At 38.9% G+C, this 21,550-nt stretch overlaps 2 protein-coding genes across 5 annotated transcripts; both read left to right on the plus strand.

The window, feature by feature from the left end:
* Positions 1 to 417: 417 nt before the first annotated feature.
* Positions 418 to 8,797, plus strand: si:cabz01093077.1 (C-C chemokine receptor type 4). Of its 3 annotated transcripts, XM_041792852.1 has the most exons (5): positions 418 to 571; positions 1,195 to 1,261; positions 4,222 to 4,370; positions 4,460 to 4,632; positions 6,497 to 8,797. In XM_041792852.1, exons 3-5 carry the CDS (start codon positions 4,226 to 4,228, stop codon positions 7,205 to 7,207), a joined length of 1,029 nt encoding a protein of 342 aa, XP_041648786.1. In that variant the 5' UTR covers positions 418 to 571; positions 1,195 to 1,261; positions 4,222 to 4,225; the 3' UTR covers positions 7,208 to 8,797. The 3 variants fall into 3 exon arrangements, with proteins under 3 accessions (XP_041648786.1, XP_041648785.1, XP_041648784.1); XM_041792851.1 differs by lacking the exon at positions 1,195 to 1,261; XM_041792850.1 differs by lacking the exon at positions 418 to 571 and having other exon boundaries at positions 581 to 1,261.
* A 3,373-nt stretch (positions 8,798 to 12,170) lies between these two features.
* cabz01093075.1 (C-C chemokine receptor type 5) lies at positions 12,171 to 20,501 on the plus strand. 2 transcript variants are annotated; one of them, XM_041792802.1, is made up of 3 exons: positions 12,171 to 12,284; positions 13,999 to 14,102; positions 16,860 to 20,501. In XM_041792802.1, the coding sequence occupies exons 1-3, from the start codon at positions 12,207 to 12,209 to the stop codon at positions 17,938 to 17,940; spliced, it is 1,263 nt and encodes a 420-aa protein (XP_041648736.1). In that variant the 5' UTR covers positions 12,171 to 12,206; the 3' UTR covers positions 17,941 to 20,501. The 2 variants fall into 2 exon arrangements, with proteins under 2 accessions (XP_041648736.1, XP_041648737.1); XM_041792803.1 differs by having other exon boundaries at positions 12,177 to 12,284; positions 14,021 to 14,102.
* Positions 20,502 to 21,550: the final 1,049 nt, after the last annotated feature.

Consider the following 21,550-nt stretch of genomic DNA (forward strand, 5'->3'; position numbering starts at 1 on the left):
AACAGAAGCACAAATTCAAAGCTTAATATTTCTTTGCTTATATGAAATAAAGTTTGAAACAACTGAAAAGCAGATGACTATGTGCAGTATTTATGATATAATAGCTCTATACAGTCATTACGTTTTTTAAAATGTTCAGTAAATAAGTTGTCATTTGACTTTGTTTCACAGACAATTTGTAAGATACTAAAGTCGTACCTATTTCATATCAAAACTAAGCAAAGGCATTGATGTTCTCATCGTAATCCTGATAGGCTGAAAGTTGTTTTCAAAAGCTCATGTCACTGAAACATTGAGTTGAAAAGAACAAAGAAAAAGAGAATAGCTCCTCATTCAAATTTAATTCCCCTGTGCTGGTTTCCTGCCACATGTTTGCATAGAAAGGGACATTTCTGAGAAACCACAACAGCACCTCTGTACAGGTTTAGGGAGGAAACAGTGCGACTCCGATCTCACCTTACCAGAAATGAGTCCTTCAACAGGATTTGACACAAAAAGTGAGCAGATCATGTAGACAGGATGACATGCAAGCTTGATGCGCCACAGGAGCACTGATTCAGAAGACAATGAAGTAAGAACATTTACATTTTAAATGTTTTGAATACTGTTTACTAGATGTACTTCATCGGCATCATCCTACAGCTGTAAACACAACTCTTTGCAAGTCAGTGTCATCAGCCACAGGAAGTTAGGGGTCTATATGGGCGTCACAGCTGGTGGCTCTGCAGATGAATAGGTTTAAGATGCGGTTTAAAGATCACATCTATTTGATTATGGTCAGCCCAGGAGGAAGTGTGTAATATTCATAGACAGACGAGTATCTTATATTTATGTCTACACCTGTGAGAGTTGTTACAAATGTTGCTCTGACATCACAGTACACTCTAAGAGACACAGGCAATGAAGCAAATCCTCCGAAGTTTTAATGGTAGATTTTGGGATTTTTTTTAAGTTGCAGTCAGGCGTGAGTCATTAAACGGTGATCTGAAAGTCAGCCTAAAGGGCAGGAAATTCCACCAATATCTCTAGATTTCCTCACTTTTACAAGCTTTCCTTCAAGCCTTGTTTTTAACATTTAGTTCTATCTCTGTTAAGTATTGGTTTCTCAGACTTATCATGATGGTGTGGAAGATTGTGCCAGTCATGATATGAAAAGAAGAAAAACATACAAGTCGTCTTTCTTTGCTTCTCCAGGATTTGATCTGTCCATTTCAACTCTCTTGAAGGTTATTTTTCTCAGCATTTCAAGAACAAGGATAAAGTAAGTAACGGTTCTTTTATTGGTTTATATTCAGTATTCTTGGCTCAATTGAGGCAAATTCAAGAAGAACAAGAGTCAATGGGAAAATGAGTCATCTATTCAGAAAAAGTAGTACTTTTAATTTTGATCAGTAACTTTGAGTGTTGTTCAATTCAAACTTTTGCATTTATCTATGATGTCAGAGTTAAGAAGGTGGTTTTCAAAGCCCTCATAAAAGACACTTGACTGGGGGCAGCTCTGGTTCAGTGGCAGAGTTGGTTGTCTCTCAAGCAAAAGGCTGGGGGCTCAATACCCCAGCTTGTGTAGTCGCATATCACCTTGCCCTAGGACAAGACACTGAACCCTTAAACTGCTGCCACAGCTGAATCAATGACATGTGTATGAATGGCACTGGTTAAAACTGATGGGCTCTTTACTAGACAGGATCAAACATCGATTGGTGAGTAGTCAGATGACCATAAAGCAACAATTGAAATAAAATAGATAGCTATTAATCCTGAGGGAAATTCAAGGTTAATCTCCTTAGAGTTTCAGGAGCTGAATAGTTTCAGGGTACATCAATCAAAATTTTTAGATTTAAGTTTGACTTACCATGAACTGTGTGAGTGAGAACCTTTTAAGACCAGTTGTATTTCAGGATCTCCAAAACCACTGTTTATTTCTCAGGGCTAAGCAGTGCTTCTCTTTGTTGGAGGGTTGGGGTATAGCATTCCCTACAGACCAGAGTCTGTTTTCAAGATTTTTTTTTTTGTTTTGTTATAGTACAAGAAAATGAAAAACTACAGAAGCCTTGTTTAATATCCCTTAATTTTGTAAACTTGGATCCAAGGTTAGTTACTGGTGACTTACACCAAAAAGCTTACTGGCTTGAATCCCAGCAGGGCAGGGCCTTTCTGTGCAAAGTTCTTCCCATGCAAGCGTGGGTCCTCTGCGGGTGCTCCAGCTTTCTCTTACAGACCAAGGATGTATTTGTTAGGTTAATCAAAGACTTCAAACTGACTTTAGTTGTGAGTGTTCTTGGTTGTTTGTCCACTGCCTTTTACCCAGTAACAGCTGGAATTGGCTCCAGCCGCCACATCCAAAGATGGCTAAGCTGGGACTAAATGTTTCTGGAATAGACTTTTGACAAACACTCAAAACTTAACATCCAAGAGTTACAGAGAACAGGGAAAACTCATAAAAAAGATCTGAGGTCATGCAAGAGCATCAGACAGTACAGTGAGAGCACTTAAATCATGTGCAAAGGTGGTGCTTCATAAATGTATCAGTCATACAGTCTGAGCTAACTTTAAACCTAAAGATATTGGTGAAAGAGGCCCATTGCCTCCGACCATTTATCTCTGATGGCCACTCTCACAGACTGTTCAACTGAGACGCCGTAAATATCTTAGAAAGGAAGTGCCGTAATTTCCCAGTTCAATGAAGCTCTAGTTTTAGATGTTTTTCAAAAATTCAACTTCTTTCATAAACAAAGTCTGGCAGTAACATTCATGACATAATCACATTGCAAACATTGCAGACTGAGATGAATGTCATAAATAAAACAGAGAAAAAGGTCAGAGGCCTAACATGGGATTAAATTATACATAGACCCATTTTAGAAGTAGTTACACCAATGATGGCTCACTTTAGCCAAGTTAGTTTTAGCTAAAGCTATAATAGCTATGCTAGCTATGTTACCACGTTATTACATAAGCCAGTGTAGCTAAATTAGCTTTAGCAACATGAGTTTTAGCAAATTTAGCTAAAGCTAACTTAATTGATACATAGTTTACATAGCTGCTTTGTGAGCTTAGCTTTAGCTATGTAGCTCAGTTATCTACCTTGGTTACACAGCTACTGGAGCTGCATTAGCTACAGTTGTTGCATTAGAGTGTTTTCATGGTGAACAGCTTTTTTCCTGTAAGCAGACTGTTACTCAGCTTTATTAAATGTAAATCAGGTTCTGCTAACTTTTGTCTTTGTATTCTAACCAATACCTTAACCCTAACCCTAAACAGAAGTTAAATCTGATTTTATTTAACAAGTTTTAGATGAGTTCTGAGATATACACCGTCTCAGGTGAAAGGTTTGTGTAAGTGAGAGATGTATGGTCTACAAGCAAACCACTCTTGAACTCTCTAGAGATTTCTACATTCAAGCCCCTGACCCGGGCTCCTTGACATAATTAGAAGAAACTGAAATAGTAAAACAATCCACAACTTTTGACATAAGATATTTGGAGCCTGTAGGGAACAAGAGTTTCTCAAAAAAGGAATTAGACTCAGGAAAGAGTTTAAATTCTGGATGTTTTTGCTTAATGTAATGTCTATCAAAAAAATTTGAATTTGACGATTAAACTTGGAATTTAACTGCGTAAAAGATTCAAATTGACCGTCATGAAGAGTTTTCCCCACATCTATTTATTTATTAAACATGTGTCCCTTGCACAGCTGTATGTTTCCTTACATCTAAGGGGGGAGTGGTGGAAAGTTTGCTCCACATCTGGGTCAGATTTCTGATTTAACAGGTGGTGGGTCTTGAGGTTAGACCATCAAAGAACCACAGCTCTAAGTGTTTTGCACCTGCATCGTTCTGCATCTCTGTCCTGTCTGCATTCTTACTTCCTCAAAACTATGTTTTTTTTTTACCATTTTCCAGACTGATTGTCCTCACTTTCACCTACTGAAATGGCCCTCTTCTTTCTTAGTTCCTTATCACTTAAATATCAGACATCTTTTCTTAGTTGCATTCAGTACCCTGTTTGTGACTGCCTGTAAATTTGTCAGCTGTTGTTAATCAAAACTTAACAATCAGCTGACTCATCTTTCCTGTTTAGAATATTGGCATATGAGTCCTTCCTCCCTTTGTGGGTATAATTTATCATGCATTTCATAATAGTGGTTTTTCATGATCTTCCTTTACATGCTGTAAGCTTGATTCAAAACCAACCACTTCATTTTCTGTTCTATCCCTAACAGCAACATGAGCGAACCAGAGAATGAATCGTATTTTTACAACTACCAGTATGATTATAACTCCACCAGCTGTGATCAGGACTCCAGTCCAGAGTTGTCTGCCAGAGCCATGCTGATCCTTTGCTATGTGCTGTTTTGCCTGGGTCTGCTAGGTAAGTCTTTAAAAACTTGATTCCCAAATGTGTGGACCTTAGCTTTTAAAGGATAAAGCAAATATTCTATTATACCATTGTTTTCACAGGTAACAGCACTGTTATCTGGGTTCTTCTGAGATATATAAAGCTGAAGAGTATGACGGATGTGTGCCTCCTCAGCCTCTCTTTTTCTGACCTCATACTGGCTGTTTCCCTGCCACACTGGGCTTACAACTCCCAGAGCCTCACATCATGCAAAATGATGACAGGAATCTATCAGGTGGGTCCAAACCTACTTTATTTATTCATAACAGTTCAATCACAAAAGAAAAAAATAATCAGAGCAAATCCTCATACCGGACAAATTTAGACTTCTATTTCAGGACCAAAGTTAAACTGAGTAGAATCACCTTTGCTCCTGACTCTGGTCTCTATGTGTAAGTCAGATCATCCAGAGGGAACTCAGAAGTGCTTGATGAACACCTCTTGATGTTAACATTGATAAATCTCTTTTAAAGTCCCTACAAGTTATTTTGGAGAAAACGTGAAAACACCGAGATCTATGTGGGCTGAATTTTGAATAGACTGTTAAAAAGTTTTTCACCATTTTCGTAGCTAGGTTTAATTCAGGCAGGACAAATATAGGGACCCATGAGTCCATGGGGCACTTTAGGGAATTACCCCACCTGCTACAGCTATAAAAAACCACAAACAGTTATTTTTCTATATAATATGCTGTTAGCTGGTGTCTGTGCCTTCATTAAAGAAGCCAGGCTGCGCTGGTCATAATTAACCATAAGATCAAGGGGAAAGCTGATTGCTGGAGTACTTGTCTATTTTTCGCTTGAACAAGGTGAAGCAGGAACAAACATCTTACCTGCTGAAGGTGTGTTTTAATCCATATTTCTCTTGTCTTTATTCCTGGATAATTAAAAGAAGCAGACTGTGGCTTTGACTCTCTCAAAGCAGCCTCAGTTCAATCGCTTATGTCTGTGTGGTGATGCTAAATTTGAGGGAAGTATCTGCTGATAGGCATGTTCTATTCCTTCCAAGTTTGTCACAATAAAAGGCCCCAAATGGTTATCATCTTTGAAGACTTATATTTTGAAGAGCAGTATTAAGAAATTGAGTGTTTTTAGCTGCAACTTAACAACAAAACTTCTCATAAATGGAAGAGAAACAACTTCACATAACTCAGCTGGGATGTTAAAAACAGGATGATGCAATGCAACATAGTAGCTTGGCAGACAGATGGTTCCTCCATTCATGATGTCGCTTTTTTTTTTTTTTTAAGCCATCATATCTTTTGTGAGTGGGAGTGGCTTCAACGACACGCCTACACAGTCCTAGAGCACATACTATTGCCTCATTTTTTCATGATTTTGAAGCTAAATTTCATAAACTTAAAGATTTTTTTCATGAATGAAATTTGGCCGACTGGTTCATAACACTGTGGCATGTTATACCTCAAACCATAAACACTGTTCCCCACTTTACAGGGACTTTAAATATTTCAAATCTTTTTCTCGTATTTTATTGAGTCCATTATTCCTTTGTGCTGATCTATTGGTATGGTGATCTCACATGATAAAAAAACAGGCTGGGAAATATTGTTAAACTCTGCAGAAAGATTGTTGGCACTGACTTGAATGATCTTGGCCATGTTGTTCAAGTTGAGACTCTCTGCATGCAGAGTTTAGATTTCTGCCTTGAGGGATGAGGTTTACTTATGTCAGGAGGGCCAAATCGAACAGACACCTAAGGTCAATTGCTCGATCAGCTGGTGGGTTTTTAAATGGCGCTACTGTCTCTAGTCTTAAGACTGTCAGAACTGTGTATTGACTCTCACTGCTTATCTGTCATGATGAAATCCATGGAAGTTATGTATTAAGTACAAAATTGGCTTAATTACATTAACTCCCATTGTTGTATCTTGGCAGCGCAGCAGTGAAGGTTTCCCACTACCACTGTAAACTTTGCACATCTTAAGCCCCCCTTTTGCCATGCTGTTCCTTAAATTTCATCATTTTGGTTTCCATATTAGCCTGGGGTCCCAAACAGTTCCCTCCCTTCCTACAGGCAAACAGCGCCTCTTGCTGTCACATTACGTCCTGACTTTGTTCTTCTTCTGTTCCTCCATACAGCTGGGTTTCTACAGTGGCACTTTGTTTGTGACTCTCATGAGCGTGGATCGCTACCTAGCCATCGTCCACGCAGTTGCAGCCATGCGAGCCCGAACGCTTCGCTTCGGTATCACAGCCAGCATCGTCATCTGGATAATCTCCATCGTCATGGCCATCCCTCAGGTGGTGTTCGCCTCCTTGGAGACGGATGAAGAGAACCGCTCTCAGTGCCAGCCACTGTATCCAGAAGACTGGCAGTTTTTCTGGAAGATGCAGAGAAACTGGAGTGAGAACTTGGTCGGGCTCTTTCTTTGCCTCCCCATCATGATCTTCTGCTACATGAAAATTCTCCTTGTTCTATCCAAGGCCAGGAACTCCAAAAAGGAGAAAGCTGTGAGGCTGATCTTTGCCATAGTGTGTCTGTTTGTGGTATGCTGGGTCCCTTACAATGTCACAGTTTTCCTTCAGACGCTGGAGCTGCTCAAAGTTCTAAACACCTGCAAGGCCTCGACAGCTATCAGCAGCGCCATGGGTTTTGCTGAGATCATTGCGCTGTGTCACTGCTGTGTCAACCCAATCATCTATGCCTTTGTAGGGGAGAAGTTTAGAAAGTCCCTGTGCACCATGCTAACAAGGTGCCTGGGGTTGAGGCAATGGAGAGGAATGACTCCCAGCACCAAAGACACCACAGAGAAAGAGACATCAAACACACCTGTGAGGTCAGAGTATTAGTGATGACAAACACCTGGCTGGCCTTGGGTTGTTGCATGTAAATATGATTATGTTGCCTTTGTTGTTCATTAAAGAGATACAAAGATAGTCAAATGTTGGCATGTGTATGGTGCATGTTACAGTGTCATTTTGCAGATGCTTTTGTCCAAAGCGACAAACATCTGAGACATAGACAGGTGATCATGGTGTAAAGGATCTTGCCCAAGGGCCCACACTGGATACTGATATTGCACAGACCAGGTTTTGCACTTCAAACGCCTGCATCGCAGTCAGCATTGAAAATGAGTTACCCAGCCTGGATGGCATGTGGTTTGTCCTTCTAAGAGCTCTGAACCTCAAGAGTGTCAGTTTTTTGAAGGGATGTTGTATTTTGATACCAAAGAGATTTATATGAAAAATATATTAACGCTTTGTCAATCATTGTAGATTTTATCTTATAAAGTTGTCATGTGTGGTCTGTTTGTTATTTGAAAGTGTTTTATTCTAGTTTATTGTGTTTTCTGTCTTCTTCATGGTTTCTTTGTAATTCTTTCTAAATTCAGGTCTTGTGTTTTTCCTGTTTTATTATTCACTCTCTGCAGTGGTCAGTGTCTTGACTTTGACAGTCTTGATTTAGATTTAAAGTGTTTTAACCACAGCCCTAAGTTTACTTTGTGTACCCCACTGAATTCGACTTTTTCTTCCCTTGTGTTTCTGACTCCCTGTGTTTATTGTCTTATGGTCATGTTTTGATTTTGAATTGTCTCCTGTTTTATTTTGTTATTTCTCAGTCCTTGTGTTTCTTTTCGTTTCATACCAACTTTGTGATTGTAAATTATTGGATGTTATTTCTGCCATTCAGTGGACTTTTGAGAGCTTTAATATGTTCAAAAATGTATAAAACTTTGCAGGTACATTACGCCAAGGCCACCCATAACAGAGTATAGAAGGGAGAGTTTCCAAACTGGGGTCCCATGGAAGTCAGCAAAATCATGGTCTATTGTAAAAGTTAAGCTGTGGTAACCATATTTTATTTTCAGTCCAAAAAATAACCACTCTTATTCTTAAGAGTAAAAATGAATTTAATTTTTTGGGCTGTAGTACAATATAGATTTTTTTTCAAAAGGTATCCCCCTCTTTAGAATAGCATCAAATAGAGATAAAAACAATAGAAATAGAAGTTTTTCATGGGTGATGTTAACAAAGTGTATGGGCACAAATGCCAGACTTTAGAGCTAAGCCTTGGTGCAGAATCATCGTTATGCCAGAAAATGAAGACACTGAGACAAGTTAAATTAAAAAAAGGATAATTGTGAAAAGAAAGCTAAAGTGTGAAAAAATGGGTTAAAAGCAGCAAAAAAAGAGATGGGGAAAAGGGTAAAAACAACAGATGGATTTAAAGTGGCACAAATTGGTTAAAAGACGTGGAAATTGATCTTCAGTGGCAAAAAATGGGTAAAATGAAGCAAAAGGGGATTAAGAATGACAATGGGAGGTGGAGAAAATAGTTTAAAGCAACAAAAATGGATTTAAATGAGCAAAATGTAGATAAATTGGGTGAAAATCAACACAAATGGGCTAGAAGTCGAAGAAAAAAGTGGCAAAATTGATTTTAAAAAGCAAAATGAGTAAACAGTGGGAAGAAGTGGCAAAAATGGGTGAAAAGCAGAAAGAATTGGACAAAGGTTGCAAAAAGAGGTGGGGAAAATGGGTGAAATGCCACAAAAATTGGTTGAATTGGGCAAAAAGTATCTAAATTGTTGTAAAGCAATAAAAACAGGTTAAAATGGACAAGCGGCAAAAAATGATTGAAATGCAACAAAATGGGTTAAATTGGTTATAAAGTTGCAAAGTGGAACAAAAAAAGGGAAAAAGCAGCAAAAATTGGTGTTAAGTGGCTTTTTTTTTTTTTTTTTAATTTTCAAATGTAGCGCAGTGGTAGCCTGACACGCCATGCAAAAAGCTTCAATAGGAAACATTTGAGAAAAGGCAGTCTTTGAAAAAAACTCAGAGGGTGATTGGATGAATGTTCTGTCCGTCACATCTCTACAGACCAATGAGAGCAACAAAACACATGACGTAGCTGCTATCGAGTTGCGCGTGCACAGCTACTGAAAAATAACACAAACATGGCGACTATAGACATGTAAGTACTCGACTTTGTCATTTTGAAAAGAAAACAACTCACTGCTGTTTTTTGTTCTTCTTTTAACAAAGACATATCATCAAATTCTGATAAAACTGACGCTTTAGCAGCATCCACGCTAATCTCTTCCTCCATAACTGCACAGCTGTTGCTGCTGCTTGTTAACGTCACGACTCTGCTGCGCCTGAAAGTGCTGCCCCTCATTGCTGATTGGTCCTGTCACTTTCTAACTGGGCCCAAACAGTTCAGATGGGAGCTTTGCAAGATGGATTTGCCAGTGAAAAACAAGGAAACGGGCATATCCATCTGCTTTGCAAAGTTAGTGCAGTGGTTGAAAAGCAGAAAATATGGGTATAAAGTGGCAGAAAGTGGCAAAGATACAAATGTGTTAATATTGGCCAAAAGGGGCATAAAAGATATCCAAAATGTGTGAAAAGTAACAAAAGTGGGGAAAAAAAGTGCCTCAATGAAAAAAAAATGTTTTATTTGTTTAACATTTGCTCTTGTGACTTGTATTTGTAGTGCAAAATAAACTGAGTTAAACTTGATTTTGTCTTCATTCTTTTGGATTGGTTAGGTTTATTACTTCCTGAGCATTGATCTTTGTGTTTGAAACTTTCTTCTGTTGTGTACAGTGCATATAAAAAGCATTCACCCCCTTGGATGTTTTACCCTTTTGTGGATTTTATAACTCAATCATAGTCAATACAATCAGGCTTTGAGACAGCACAATTGTACAAAAAAACCCTCTTTTATGCCAAAGTGAAAAAAATTTCTATAAAGTAATGTTAATTCCATAAAAAATATGTAAGGTAAAATAGGCGACTGCATAAATATTCACCCCCTTCATGTCAGTATTTAGAAGATGCACATTTGTCTGCAATCACAGCACTGAATCTATGTGAAGGTGTCTCAGTCAGGCTTGCACATCTTGACACTGCAATCTTACTCCATTCTTCTTTGCAAAAATGCTCAAGCTCATCAGGCGTGAACAGCCCCTTTGAAGTCTCGTCACAGATTTCCTATTAGACTGAGGTCTGGGCTTTGACTCGGCCATTCCAGAACATTCACCTTGTTGTCTTTAAACCATTTCTGTGTAGCTTTTACTGTATGCTTCAGGCCATTGTCTTGCTGAATAATAAATGTTCCCAAGCCGTAGTTCTCTTGCAGGCTGAATAAGTTTGTCCTCCCGGATTTCCTGTATTTTGCCACATTTATTTTACCCTCTACCTTTCAAGCCTTTAAGATTTGCAGACGAGCATACCCACCACATGATGCTGCCATCACTGTGTTGTGCAGTGGGGATGGTGTGTTTGTGGTGATGTGTAGTGGTTGGTGTCTGCTAAACATAGCGTATTGTCTGACTGCCAAAAAGCACAATTTTGGTCTCATCAGACTAAAGAACTTTCTTCCATTTGACCATGGAGTCTCCCAAAGCTTTGGCAACTAGTCCAGATTTAATCTGAGTTTTCTTCAACAGTGCCTTTCTCTTTGCCAATCTCCCATAAAGCTTTGACTGGCAACAGTATGCAACATCTCTCTCATCTCAGTTGCTGAAGCTTGTAAATCCTTAAGAGTAGTCATAAGTGTCTTGGTGGCCTACATACATGGGTATGTTCAATGACTTGGATTTTTTTTTTAATCTATCCTCTGATTTATTCTTTTCAATATCTTTTCCCTGAGTTGCTTGGGGTGTTCCTTTGTCCTCATGGTTCAATGGTAGCCAGAAATGCTGTTTCACCAGGGCCTGGACCTTTCAGACTCAGGTGTCTTTATACTACGATCGCTTGAGACACATTCACTGCACTTAGGTGATCCCAATTTCAGTAACTGTGAGACTACTACTACTAATTGGCTGGACCTCTTTTAAATTAGGTCAGTTTTGGGCATTTTATTTAACTGTCATTACTCTGTAGAAATTTGTTTTCAATTTGACATTAAAGGTTTGCATTTTTTTCTGTCAAAAACAGTGACTGATGTATAAAATCATTAAAAGGGAAAAACCAAGGGATTTAATGCTTTTATAGTCACTGTGTGTATGTCGTGTGTTTGTGTGCATAGCATCTTGTCAGTTCACTGAATCACCACGTGTGAGATTGAGGTGTACCTCAGGGGATATTTCTAGGAAGCTTGTCATTCTTTAGGACTGATAATGTGTAGAGCAGAATCCTTTTTCATTGATGGCTAATGGTACTTTTACCCATTATGCTTCTCAGGTTGCCAGATTCTTGAATTTTTTGTCTCCAGTCTTTCAGTACAACAAAAACTAAGGTAGTAGAGCAGGTGTCCATGTATGGAGGCTACAATCCTTCATGCACCGACTGATTGCAGACTCAGTTCACTGTTTGATTCATCTTACCCCCCTATTTCTGTTTTTTTTTTCAGATGTCATATTAGATAGAGAAAAAGTCTTTAAAGTCTATATTATAAAAATGCAAAAAAGTTATGATTCTGATACTTGTTTTGGTCAGAACTCCTTATCGTCTGACGCCTGACATCAGAATATTTCCATGCACAGACATATAGATTTCTAAAAAGTTTTCCATTTATCAACAGTCTAGTGCTGACAACTTTGTGTTCCTTTAAACATCAGAGCAAATACCATGTATAAAGAGCTTTGCAAGCATCCAGCTGTTGATGCTTGCCTGCGGGTTTGGTTTGAGTCACTTTGCAGCTTTTAAAACTTGCGGTTCTAGGTGTCTGCTGTTGTAAGAGCAGCATTGTGAAAGCCTGACAGGAAGTTACAAACCCCACAAGTGTCATCTGCTACCCCACAAGCCCACCCAATGCAGGGTAAGGGGCTGAGAGGAACATCCTCTTTATTGCTCATTTTGCCAAGCCTTTCACACGACTTGGCAAGTTGCCTTCATATGAATGATCAATACTCTGAATCAGCCGTCCACCTCAGTGTCCCTTCACCCGGAATCATCACCTTTCTTGTCAGCAGCACTGGTAGGTAATATTTTTCCCTTGTACATGCAAATGATGTTCTGTGACTCACCTGGTGTATTTATTTCAGCCAGACAGTAAAATTGATAGTTATTTTTAGCATGATGAGGCCATTATCTGTCCACATTCTTGGAATTGTTGTCTCCAATCTTTCAGTCCAACAAAAACAAAGGTAGTAGAGCAGGTGTCTTTTAGAGATTTTAAGATCAGTTAATCTATGTGGTCCATTACACTTATTTAAAAAAATCTTTCAAACATAGGCTTGACAGGAAACCATAAAGGCTGCTACTAGCTGGTCTTACAGCAGCAAGACACTAATTGCTGGAAACTCTGCACTCACCTTCTTTCCATGCATGGTTGTTAAAATTCCTGGTCACTGTGTATCTAGAGCATTTTACGGCCCTGGTGAATGGAGCCAAAACACCTTAGTAAAGATGTGGCTGCTCCTTTCTGTAGATCTTAAAAACCTTTTAGGTTGATCTCTGAGTAGTGGCCTGGAACTGGCGGCTGGGTTTAGTCTCTTTTTGCCTTTAACTCTTATCCTATTTAGTTATAAATGCTCTATCGCTGACATGCATACTATGTGAGTTGTGTTGATGGTCACAGTGTTAATTTCATTGACTAAAACTGTGACTAAAAAAATTCGTCAACTGGCTTTTTTTCCATGACAAAAACTAGACTGAGACTAGCAAAAATAGATCTGTGATGACTAAAACTGACTAAATGTAAGTTGAGTTTTTGTCAAGATGACTAAAACTAAAGTGTAATGTAGTTTTCGTTGGACATTCAAAATCCCTATTTCTCCACTGTGGGTAAATCTGTCCAAAAACAAGGCAGCTGTAGCTATTCTGTCTCTCAGCTGTAGAGAGCAGGGACCCCAGGTTTGAACACACTGACTTGGTACCAGATTAAGGCAAAAAGATAAATGCTTGGACTAACAGTAAAGACTAAAATGTGAGGACTTTTTATGGACTAAAACTAGACTGAAACTAAAAAGTATAGAAATTACTTAAATGTGACTAAAACTAAAATCCATTTCATTGAAAGACCAAAACTACGACCAAAACATTAAAAATAGCTCCAAAAGTTAACACTGGATGGCCACCTTAGTTTTTCTTAATAATAGGAATGCAATGTAAGCAAAAAGTTGATCATGAAACATGAAGAAAAAAAAGAGTTAGAACTATGGTTTTAATTTTAGAATAACATTTATTTCTACATATCTTACCATCATTTGGGCTTTAGAGGAAACAACTGAACACTGGTACGTGCTAAAACAACAAAACCCTTTTACCAGTGTGGGTGTAGAGCATCTTACAACTGGTTGAATCTGAAACAAGCAAACCTGATCTAATGTGCATGTTTTCAATTTAATAGTCTGAAAAATGTAATCTAGTGCGCAACTCTTTATATGCAAAATTCTCAACATCAGCTCACTGATAAAACATGCTGTAAGCCCTTTTTAGTTTAATCATCTTAAATGTTGGAAATGTGCTGAAGACATTAACTCACTGAGTGCCAGCCCTATACGTATTTATGTCAGTGGCACTCAATGAGTTAAAGACCCAAAAGCCTTGTTATTTTTCCTCTTTTTACTTACGTCAGGACTGCACAAACAGATCTAGTCATTGTTCAGGTTACTCAGGCAGTAACTGAGTAGCAATAGCTGTCTTTTTACTGTGGGCAGATTCTTTTACCCTTTTCTTGTATAAATTAGGTCATGCTTTCTAACTTCCCAGCTCAGATAGCCATGGCTGCAGCCTTCTCTGCTTCGAGTGCCTTTGATGGTTCAAGTGTGAACTCATCTCTTGACAACATAAGGTAAGACCTAACTGTCATCATCACACCTATATCACTGCTTCTGTCAGTCCATGCTTTGCTGTCCTCATCTGTTTTCACTTGTGTTGTTTTTGTTCATTCATGACCTAGTTTAGGATTTGATCAGATAGCTGAACACTCCGGTTTCCAGTCTGGCATCCTTCTCCCAGAGTGTTTGTTCAACTGACATGCATTAGTCGTGTTGCTTCACATATGTTTGGCACTGTAGTCCATTTTTGGCTCTGTTTCATGGAGTTGTTCGCATGTTCTAGGAGATCTGATCTCAGGTTGGCAGCCTTTAGTACAGGATTAGCGCAACTCAGACGCATAAAGAGACAACATTTAGAGGCGGTCCGGGAAACATCCACCCACATTCTTGGCAGTGTGAACACATTTTGTAAAAACAAAAAAGAAAAAAAAATCTTTGAGTTATTGTTGTAATGCATCACTGGAAAGATTTGAAAGTTTTACTGTAGCTGTAACAATCAGTCTGGTTCCTCATACTAGCTGACTCAACTTCTACTTCAGCTTTACTTCATTGTCCTAAAGGGGAAATTTGTTTTACAACCATAAAACATGTAAACAACGTAGATATATATGCATAGGTACAAACAAACAAAAGATTTACCTTCAAAAACCTGCAGATTTATCACCACATGAGTGGTCATTTGACTGAAAGAACAATCTATTTCTTTAACTATGTGCAGCAAATTTAGGTGGCCTGCTGTGATGCCTGTCAGTTATTTCCTGTATACTGAAGTGAGTGGAGGATGCTGCTGCAGTACTTCGAAAATATTGAAAAATAAGCACTTTTAGAATTATAATTCATTTCCTAGCAAGTGTTTGGGTTTGCTTCTCTAGGTCCTACCAACATTTTAAAACTGCACACGCCATTGTAATTTATTGTCTCATCTTTATTTTGTTAGACAGGAAGGGCTGAGCCCCATACTTGAGCTACACAAACAGAAAAATCTATTAAGTAGCAACAAAACATGAGGAGCATATAAAACAATAGTGCAGTAATGCTCTGATGCAGCAAAAACCGCTGCAAAAACCACTTCCATAATGTCCTGACGTCATTAAGTGACACTCAGTCATGCTGTGTTCTGTCACGATCAGAAGCAGGAACCCGAGCAGATCTGATATCTACACCCAGAATCACTTGTAGTCAGGAAAACAGGGTCAAATAAATTGTACTGGTGTAATGTCCACTTGTAGTTGTCCACAGCAGAGCAGATTCTGAGTTCAGTTTGAAGCAGCAGACTGATCATCCTCTTCCCTGCTAATCTGGTATAAAAAAAAAAAAAAAAAACTGCATGAGCTGCATCTGTCAACAGAGCCACTCTCTTTACTATCAGATATGTTCCATAAATCTGGTGTCATAAGCCCTATTGACACGGGACAAGTATTACCTTGGGACATCTGGTAATTTGTAATTATGGCGCAGGATGTCTGGGTGTTTAATCCTGTATGAATTGGAGTAAAACTTTCAGAGATATTTACCTACAATTCTAATATTAGCTGTGTGCCAACTGTACATGCAACCTGTTGGAATTAAAATTGGCTAGCATTCATTGTGTGTGCCGCTGCTTCATTGTTCAAAGCAAATGTGAAATGGTTGAAACTTGCTAAAAAGTGATCATAATGGGCAAATACATCTTGATTATACAGTCTACAAAATGGGCAAAATGTGGCCAAAGAGAGATAAAAACGGGCAAAAAAAAAAAAAAAAAATAGTGGCAATGGGCAAAAAATCACAAAACAAAACAAAAGTTCAGAGTGGGGTTGCATTTTAAGATTTTCAGTTTTTACGTGTTAAAAAAGGGCTAAATGGATAGGAAAATGGTGAAAACAGGCAAAAAGTAGTGACAATACATATTAGGGATCATTTGAACCCAGTAATAACTTGTTTATACAGTATAAAGCTGGCAAAATTACACCAAAAAGATGAAAACAGGCAAAGAAAATTGTGAAAATAGGGCAAAAGTGGCAACAAATTTTGGAAGAAAGTTCAAAGTGGGGGAAAAAGTGGAGAAAAATGTTAAATGTAAAGAAAAAGGATGAAAATTGGTAGGAAAATGTCAAAAAATAGGCACAAAGTAGTGATAGGAAATATTAGGGATGGTTTTAACCCAGAAATAACTGAAATATACAGTCTAGAGTTGACAGAATGGGTAAAATGATGTCAAAAAGTGATGAAAACAGGCAAAAAATATTAGAAAATGGGCAAAAAGTGGCAAAAACTGCCAGAAAGTTCAAAGTGGTTACAAAAAGTTTGAATGTCAAAAAAGAGCTGAAAATGGTGAAAAGGGAAAGATAGAAATAATAAAGATTAGGGATCATTTGAACCCAGAAATTTCTTGATTATACGGTCTAGAAAATGGGCAAAATGTGTCCAAAAAGTTATAAAAACAGGCAAAAAATGGTCCCTACTGGCAAAAAAAAAAAAAAAAAAATGCAAAAACATTGACAGGAAGTTCAAAGTAGGGGGGGAAAGTGACAGAAAATTTTTTAAGTGTTAAAAATAGAAGCCTGAAATTGGGTAGGAAACTGGTGAAAGGCACAAAAATAGTGATTATGGAGATTTGGGATCATTTGAATCCAGTAGTACCTTAAAGTCTACAGCTCACATACAAGGCAAAGACATGTTACACGTTCACTGATATATAGATTACAATTACAACTTTTAATACATCCTGTTGTCTGAAATATAGCAGTGATCTGAATCATTCTGTTTCATCTGTATGTGTTTCTCCTCAGCTCCACCACAGCATCCTTCTTTGACAACTTCACTGAATACCCCAGTTATGACTACCCTCCTGACACCTTTGAGCCTTGCCGTTATGGGCGACATGCCGCCACTTTTCTTCCCATCCTGTACTCCATATTCTTCATCGTTGGCCTTGTGGGTAACTCTCTGGTCATCTGGGTCATTGTCTGTGGTGTTCGTCTGCGCAGCATGACCGACGTATGCCTCCTGAACCTGGCTGTCGCTGACCTTCTCCTGGTTTGTTCCCTTCCCTTCCTCGCTCACCAAGCCCGGGACCAGTGGCAGTTTGGAGAACTCATGTGCAAAGGTGTTCTGAGTATTTATTACATCGCTTTCTACTGTGGGATCTTCTTCATCAGTCTCATGAGCATCGACCGATACTTGGCGATAGTGCACGCTGTTTACGCTATGAGAGCACGGACGAGGTCGTTTGGAATGATTGCAGCTGGTGTTACATGGCTGGCTGGAGTTTTGGCATCTTTCCCTGAGCTCATCTACCTCAAACTGCAGCATGATGTACACAATATGACGTACTGCTACCCAGATTTTCCAACAAGTTCTTCAGATGAATCCAGCACGGATACATATCACTTCTGGAGGGTGTTCAGCCTCCTCAAAATGAACATTTTAGGCCTTTTAATCCCTTTCATCATGATGGTTTTCTGCTACTCTCAGATCATCTGGAGGCTGCTGAACAGCCGCTCCTCCAAGAAGCCGGCCATCCGTTTAGTCGTCATCGTGGTGGCAGTTTTCTTCTGCTGCTGGGTGCCCTACAACATCACAGCCTTATTCAGAGCCCTGGAGTATCTCCATATTTATGCGGGATGTGAGAGCAGCCAAGCCATCCTCATAGCCCTGCAAGCCACCGAGGCCGTGGCTTACTCCCACAGCTGCCTCAACCCATTCCTGTATGTGTTTGTTGGGGAGAAATTCAGGAGGCACCTGCTGAAGCTGGTCAACAGGACTCCCTGCAGACTGTGTCAGGCCATCAAGGTGTATCTGCCTCAGGACAGAAGTGGATCAGCGTACTCTCAGACCACCAGCCTGGATGAGAGGAGCACTGCTGTGTGAAGAGGATGAATGCGGCAAAGGTGGTTTTATATTGTGTTCCTAGTGTTATTTCCTGTATGGGCATGCCCACAATGACATTTCTGTTGAAGTCAAAAAGAAGTTGATGAAGGCAATGCCTCTTCAGTTTTTGGGACATTTTAAGATATTGATTCTTACAGTTTTAAGTTGCTGGGTGTGCAAGTTTTAAGTTTGGCACTTTACCAAATAACAGGGGTTAAAAAAAAAAAAAAGCGTAATTATTCTTTACAGACAAGTCTGTTTTGGCAGCCATCGTCAGCCATCTATTATCATCAAAAAGATGATGTATGCCTCAGAAAACAGACTAGCAAGACTTCCTTTTCCACGTGGCATTTACATCTACAATATAAAAGACGTCATTTCTTTGTCCATGACATTACATAGCAGATCATTCCACCTTTCAGACCACGGGATCTTAGTTATACTGCAGCTACAGCGCTCAATGAGTCAGAAAAATCCAACTTACAATAAAGGGATATGAAACTTGCCAAAGAAGCAACATTATGATCAAGTTAGGTAAATGTAAAATACAAGCTTGGTCAAGTCTGTGGCTCAATTCAGTCAATAAATCCATGAGGTTCAATCTGTGGCTCAATCTCTCAAGACACTTTATGAAGAAGGCAGCTCTAGACTACTCTTTGTCAGGATTTTCACAAAGACCCAACATTAATCCCCCGTGAGCTGAGCTCCAAGCAATGTTTACCACAGTTTCTCTGGCAAGGGAAAACTTCCTTTTACCAGATAGGAATCATTTTTTAAAAAAACCGACCCAAGTTGACCGGCCATCTGCCAAAGCTATACTGGGGTTGAATATATATAGAGGCAAATGCAGAAAGAGCTAAGAGATAGCTGAGGAAGAGAGAAGGGAGAGAAGCAGAGGGAGAGAGGATGGAGATGCAGAACAGAGAGGAGAGAAATACAGTTAAAAGAGAAGACCGATGCAGAAAAAGAGGAGACAAAGATGCAGAAACAGAGAAGAGGTAGAAATGGAGCTAGAGAAGACAAAGATGCATGAAGAGAAAAGTGATAGATGTAAAAAGTCAGGAGAGGAAGAAGCAGAAGGAGACAGAAGAGTGGAAATACAACAAAAGAATAGGGAGATGCAGAAAGAGAGAGGAGGGTGATGCAAAATAGAGAAGAGGGAGATGCAAGAAGAGATGGGGGAGATGTAGACAAGAGAGGGAGAAGCAGATAGAGACAGAGGATTAAAATACAGAAAAGGGAGAAGAAGATGCAGAATGAAACCAGAAGGAAACAGAAAAACAGAGAAGAGGGAGATAGAGAACAGAGGAGACAAAGATGCAGAAAGAGATGGGAAAGATGTAGGAAGAAAGGAGAGAGGGATGCAAAGAGAGATGCAAAGTAGCAATGAGGAGGATGCAGAAAAAAAGACAGATGCAGGAAGAGAGAAGAGTGAGATGTAGGAAGAGACAGAAGATGAAAATATAGAAATAGGAGAGGGGGATGCAGAAAAAGAGCAGTCAAAGATGCAGAAACAGAGAACTAATATATAGAGAAGGACAGAAGAGAGAGAAGTAGAAAGAGACAGAAGATGGAAATGCAGAAAGAGGAGAGAGATACAGAAAAAGAGAAGAGCAATATGCTGAAGAGATGGGAGAGAGAGCAGAAAAAGGAGGTAGATGAAGAAAAAAGTGAGATAGAGAAAAGATATATCCCCAAAGCCTGCCATAACATGATCGGTAAATACAGCTCAGACGTCAAATGTACTAAAAATGGAAACCAGAGCACCACATAGTGAAATATCCTGACCCAGCAGTCTCTGATTCTACATCTTTATGTAGAATCTGTTACAAGAGCTCAAAGAAGGTTCATCTGGGTTTATTTTAGGTTGAGAGACACAAACTTGAAGAGAAAAAATCCAAATGCATTTGAAGTTTCTGTGAGATCTAAATGCATTTGAATCTAGTTAACACAATTTGAATTTCCAGGGGAGTTTATAATGACACAGATGTGCACCAGCTGTTAGCAGAAGCTTAGAAAGACAGTGTGTTAAATGTATCAGCTGTCAAAGTGCTGCCTAAGCACCTTAAATAAGGATCTGGTGCTAAAAGACACAGCAGTAATAGTGCAACTAGCTTATGCCTAACTTGATCAGCATTAAATAATGGGAAGCATCATTAAATAAATATGCACATGTCCATTTTGTCACATTGAATCTCTTTCATTGCTCACAAGGCAGCTGTAAATGTTTCTATAATGCGTTTCAGAGCATGCAGCAGGTTTGCAGGCAACTTCACCCTGAAAACCCACAACCTGAAAGCGGAAGAGGAAACCCATGCATAACCTTTGCACACTCTGTTAGATGTACAAAATGTAACTGCAGCTTTTTTTTTTTTTTTTTTAGCAATAGCACCTGTTAAAACTTGCACAACCTTTGAAGTTCAAAGAAAAACAGTCACTTGATAACTTTTGTATTTCTAATGTTTTAAGTCTTTTGTTGAAAATGCATATGTCAAAACTTGAAATCTATATTCTGCTCTCTATTCTTGCTTGGACAACAATATTATAGACAGGATATTTGTAACAGCCAAAGATGTGTGTGTGTGTGGGGGCCTCTGGGGCCCAAATATATGGAGGCCCGAAGTTGATCAAAAACATAACCACATATGTTTTTGTTTTGAACCACATATTCGCAATATCACCAAGAAAGCATTTTATCATTAAAAGAATATAGGCCGAGTACGACTATTTCTCTCTTAAGCCAATGCAGAGACATTAATCCATGCTTTTATCAACTGTAGAACTGATTACTGTAATGCTCTCCTTTCTGGTCTCCCCAAAAAGAAAATCTCACATCTCCAGCTGCTCCAGAACTCAGCTGCAAGAACGCTGACAAGGACCAGGAAGAGAGGTCACATTACACCGATTTAAGGTCTCTGCGTTGGCTACCCGTCTCTTTTAGAATAGATTTTAAGGTTCTTTCATTGGTTTTTAAAGGTCTTAATGGTCTTGCCCCTTCTTATTTATCAGATTTGCTTTTAACCTATGAGCCCAGTAGAGCCCTCAGGTCTTCAGGAAGTTCTCTGTTAACAGTACCCAAAACCAGAACTAAAACTTACGGTGAGGCATCTTTGTATCACTATGGACCCCGTCTGTGGAACAGCTTACCTGAAGACCTGAGGGCTGCACCTAATATTAATGTTTTTAAAAACAAACTCAACACCTACCTTTTTAGCCCGGCTTTTAAGTAAAATTTGGTTTGTCATCTTAATTTTGTCTGTCTTTTAGGTTTTATCTCATGTTTTAATTTTCAGAACTGCCTTTCAGTAGTTTATCCTCTTACCATAACTTTATCGAGTCCTCTTTTGTGTTTTATACTTATTTTACACAGTTTTATTGATGTATATTTTATTGTTTTTATTCTTATTTTAGTATCCTCTTATTCTGTTTTTATTTCATTTACCGTCGCTTTGTTTTAAGATTTTAACCAAACCTCCAGTATTTCCTCATTCTAAAGTTTAAGATAGTGTTTCCACAGTGCGCACGTTCCTGTGTGTAAGGAATTTATTATATATGACACATCTGCCAAGGTTTGGACTACAGAGTGGGGAAGAGGGTGGGGGTACTGGGT

The sequence above is a fragment of the Cheilinus undulatus genome, linkage group 8 (genome assembly GCF_018320785.1).
Source record: "Cheilinus undulatus linkage group 8, ASM1832078v1, whole genome shotgun sequence".
Taxonomy (NCBI): domain Eukaryota; kingdom Metazoa; phylum Chordata; class Actinopteri; order Labriformes; family Labridae; genus Cheilinus; species Cheilinus undulatus.

Excerpts from the sequence above, each read along its gene's own strand:
- si:cabz01093077.1 (XM_041792850.1), top strand. The coding sequence starts at position 1,149 with ATGAAAAGAAGAAAAACATACAAGTCGTCTTTCTTTGCTTCTCCAGGA. Across the intron at positions 1,262-4,221 it reads ATTTCAAGAACAAGGATAAA|CAACATGAGCGAACCAGAGA; the intron begins GTAAGTAACGGT and ends TATCCCTAACAG. Across the intron at positions 4,371-4,459 it reads GTTTTGCCTGGGTCTGCTAG|GTAACAGCACTGTTATCTGG; the intron begins GTAAGTCTTTAA and ends TTGTTTTCACAG.
- cabz01093075.1 (XM_041792802.1), top strand. The coding sequence starts at position 12,207 with ATGATCAATACTCTGAATCAGCCGTCCACCTCAGTGTCCCTTCACCCG. Across the intron at positions 12,285-13,998 it reads CTTTCTTGTCAGCAGCACTG|GTCATGCTTTCTAACTTCCC; the intron begins GTAGGTAATATT and ends TGTATAAATTAG. Across the intron at positions 14,103-16,859 it reads TCATCTCTTGACAACATAAG|CTCCACCACAGCATCCTTCT; the intron begins GTAAGACCTAAC and ends GTTTCTCCTCAG.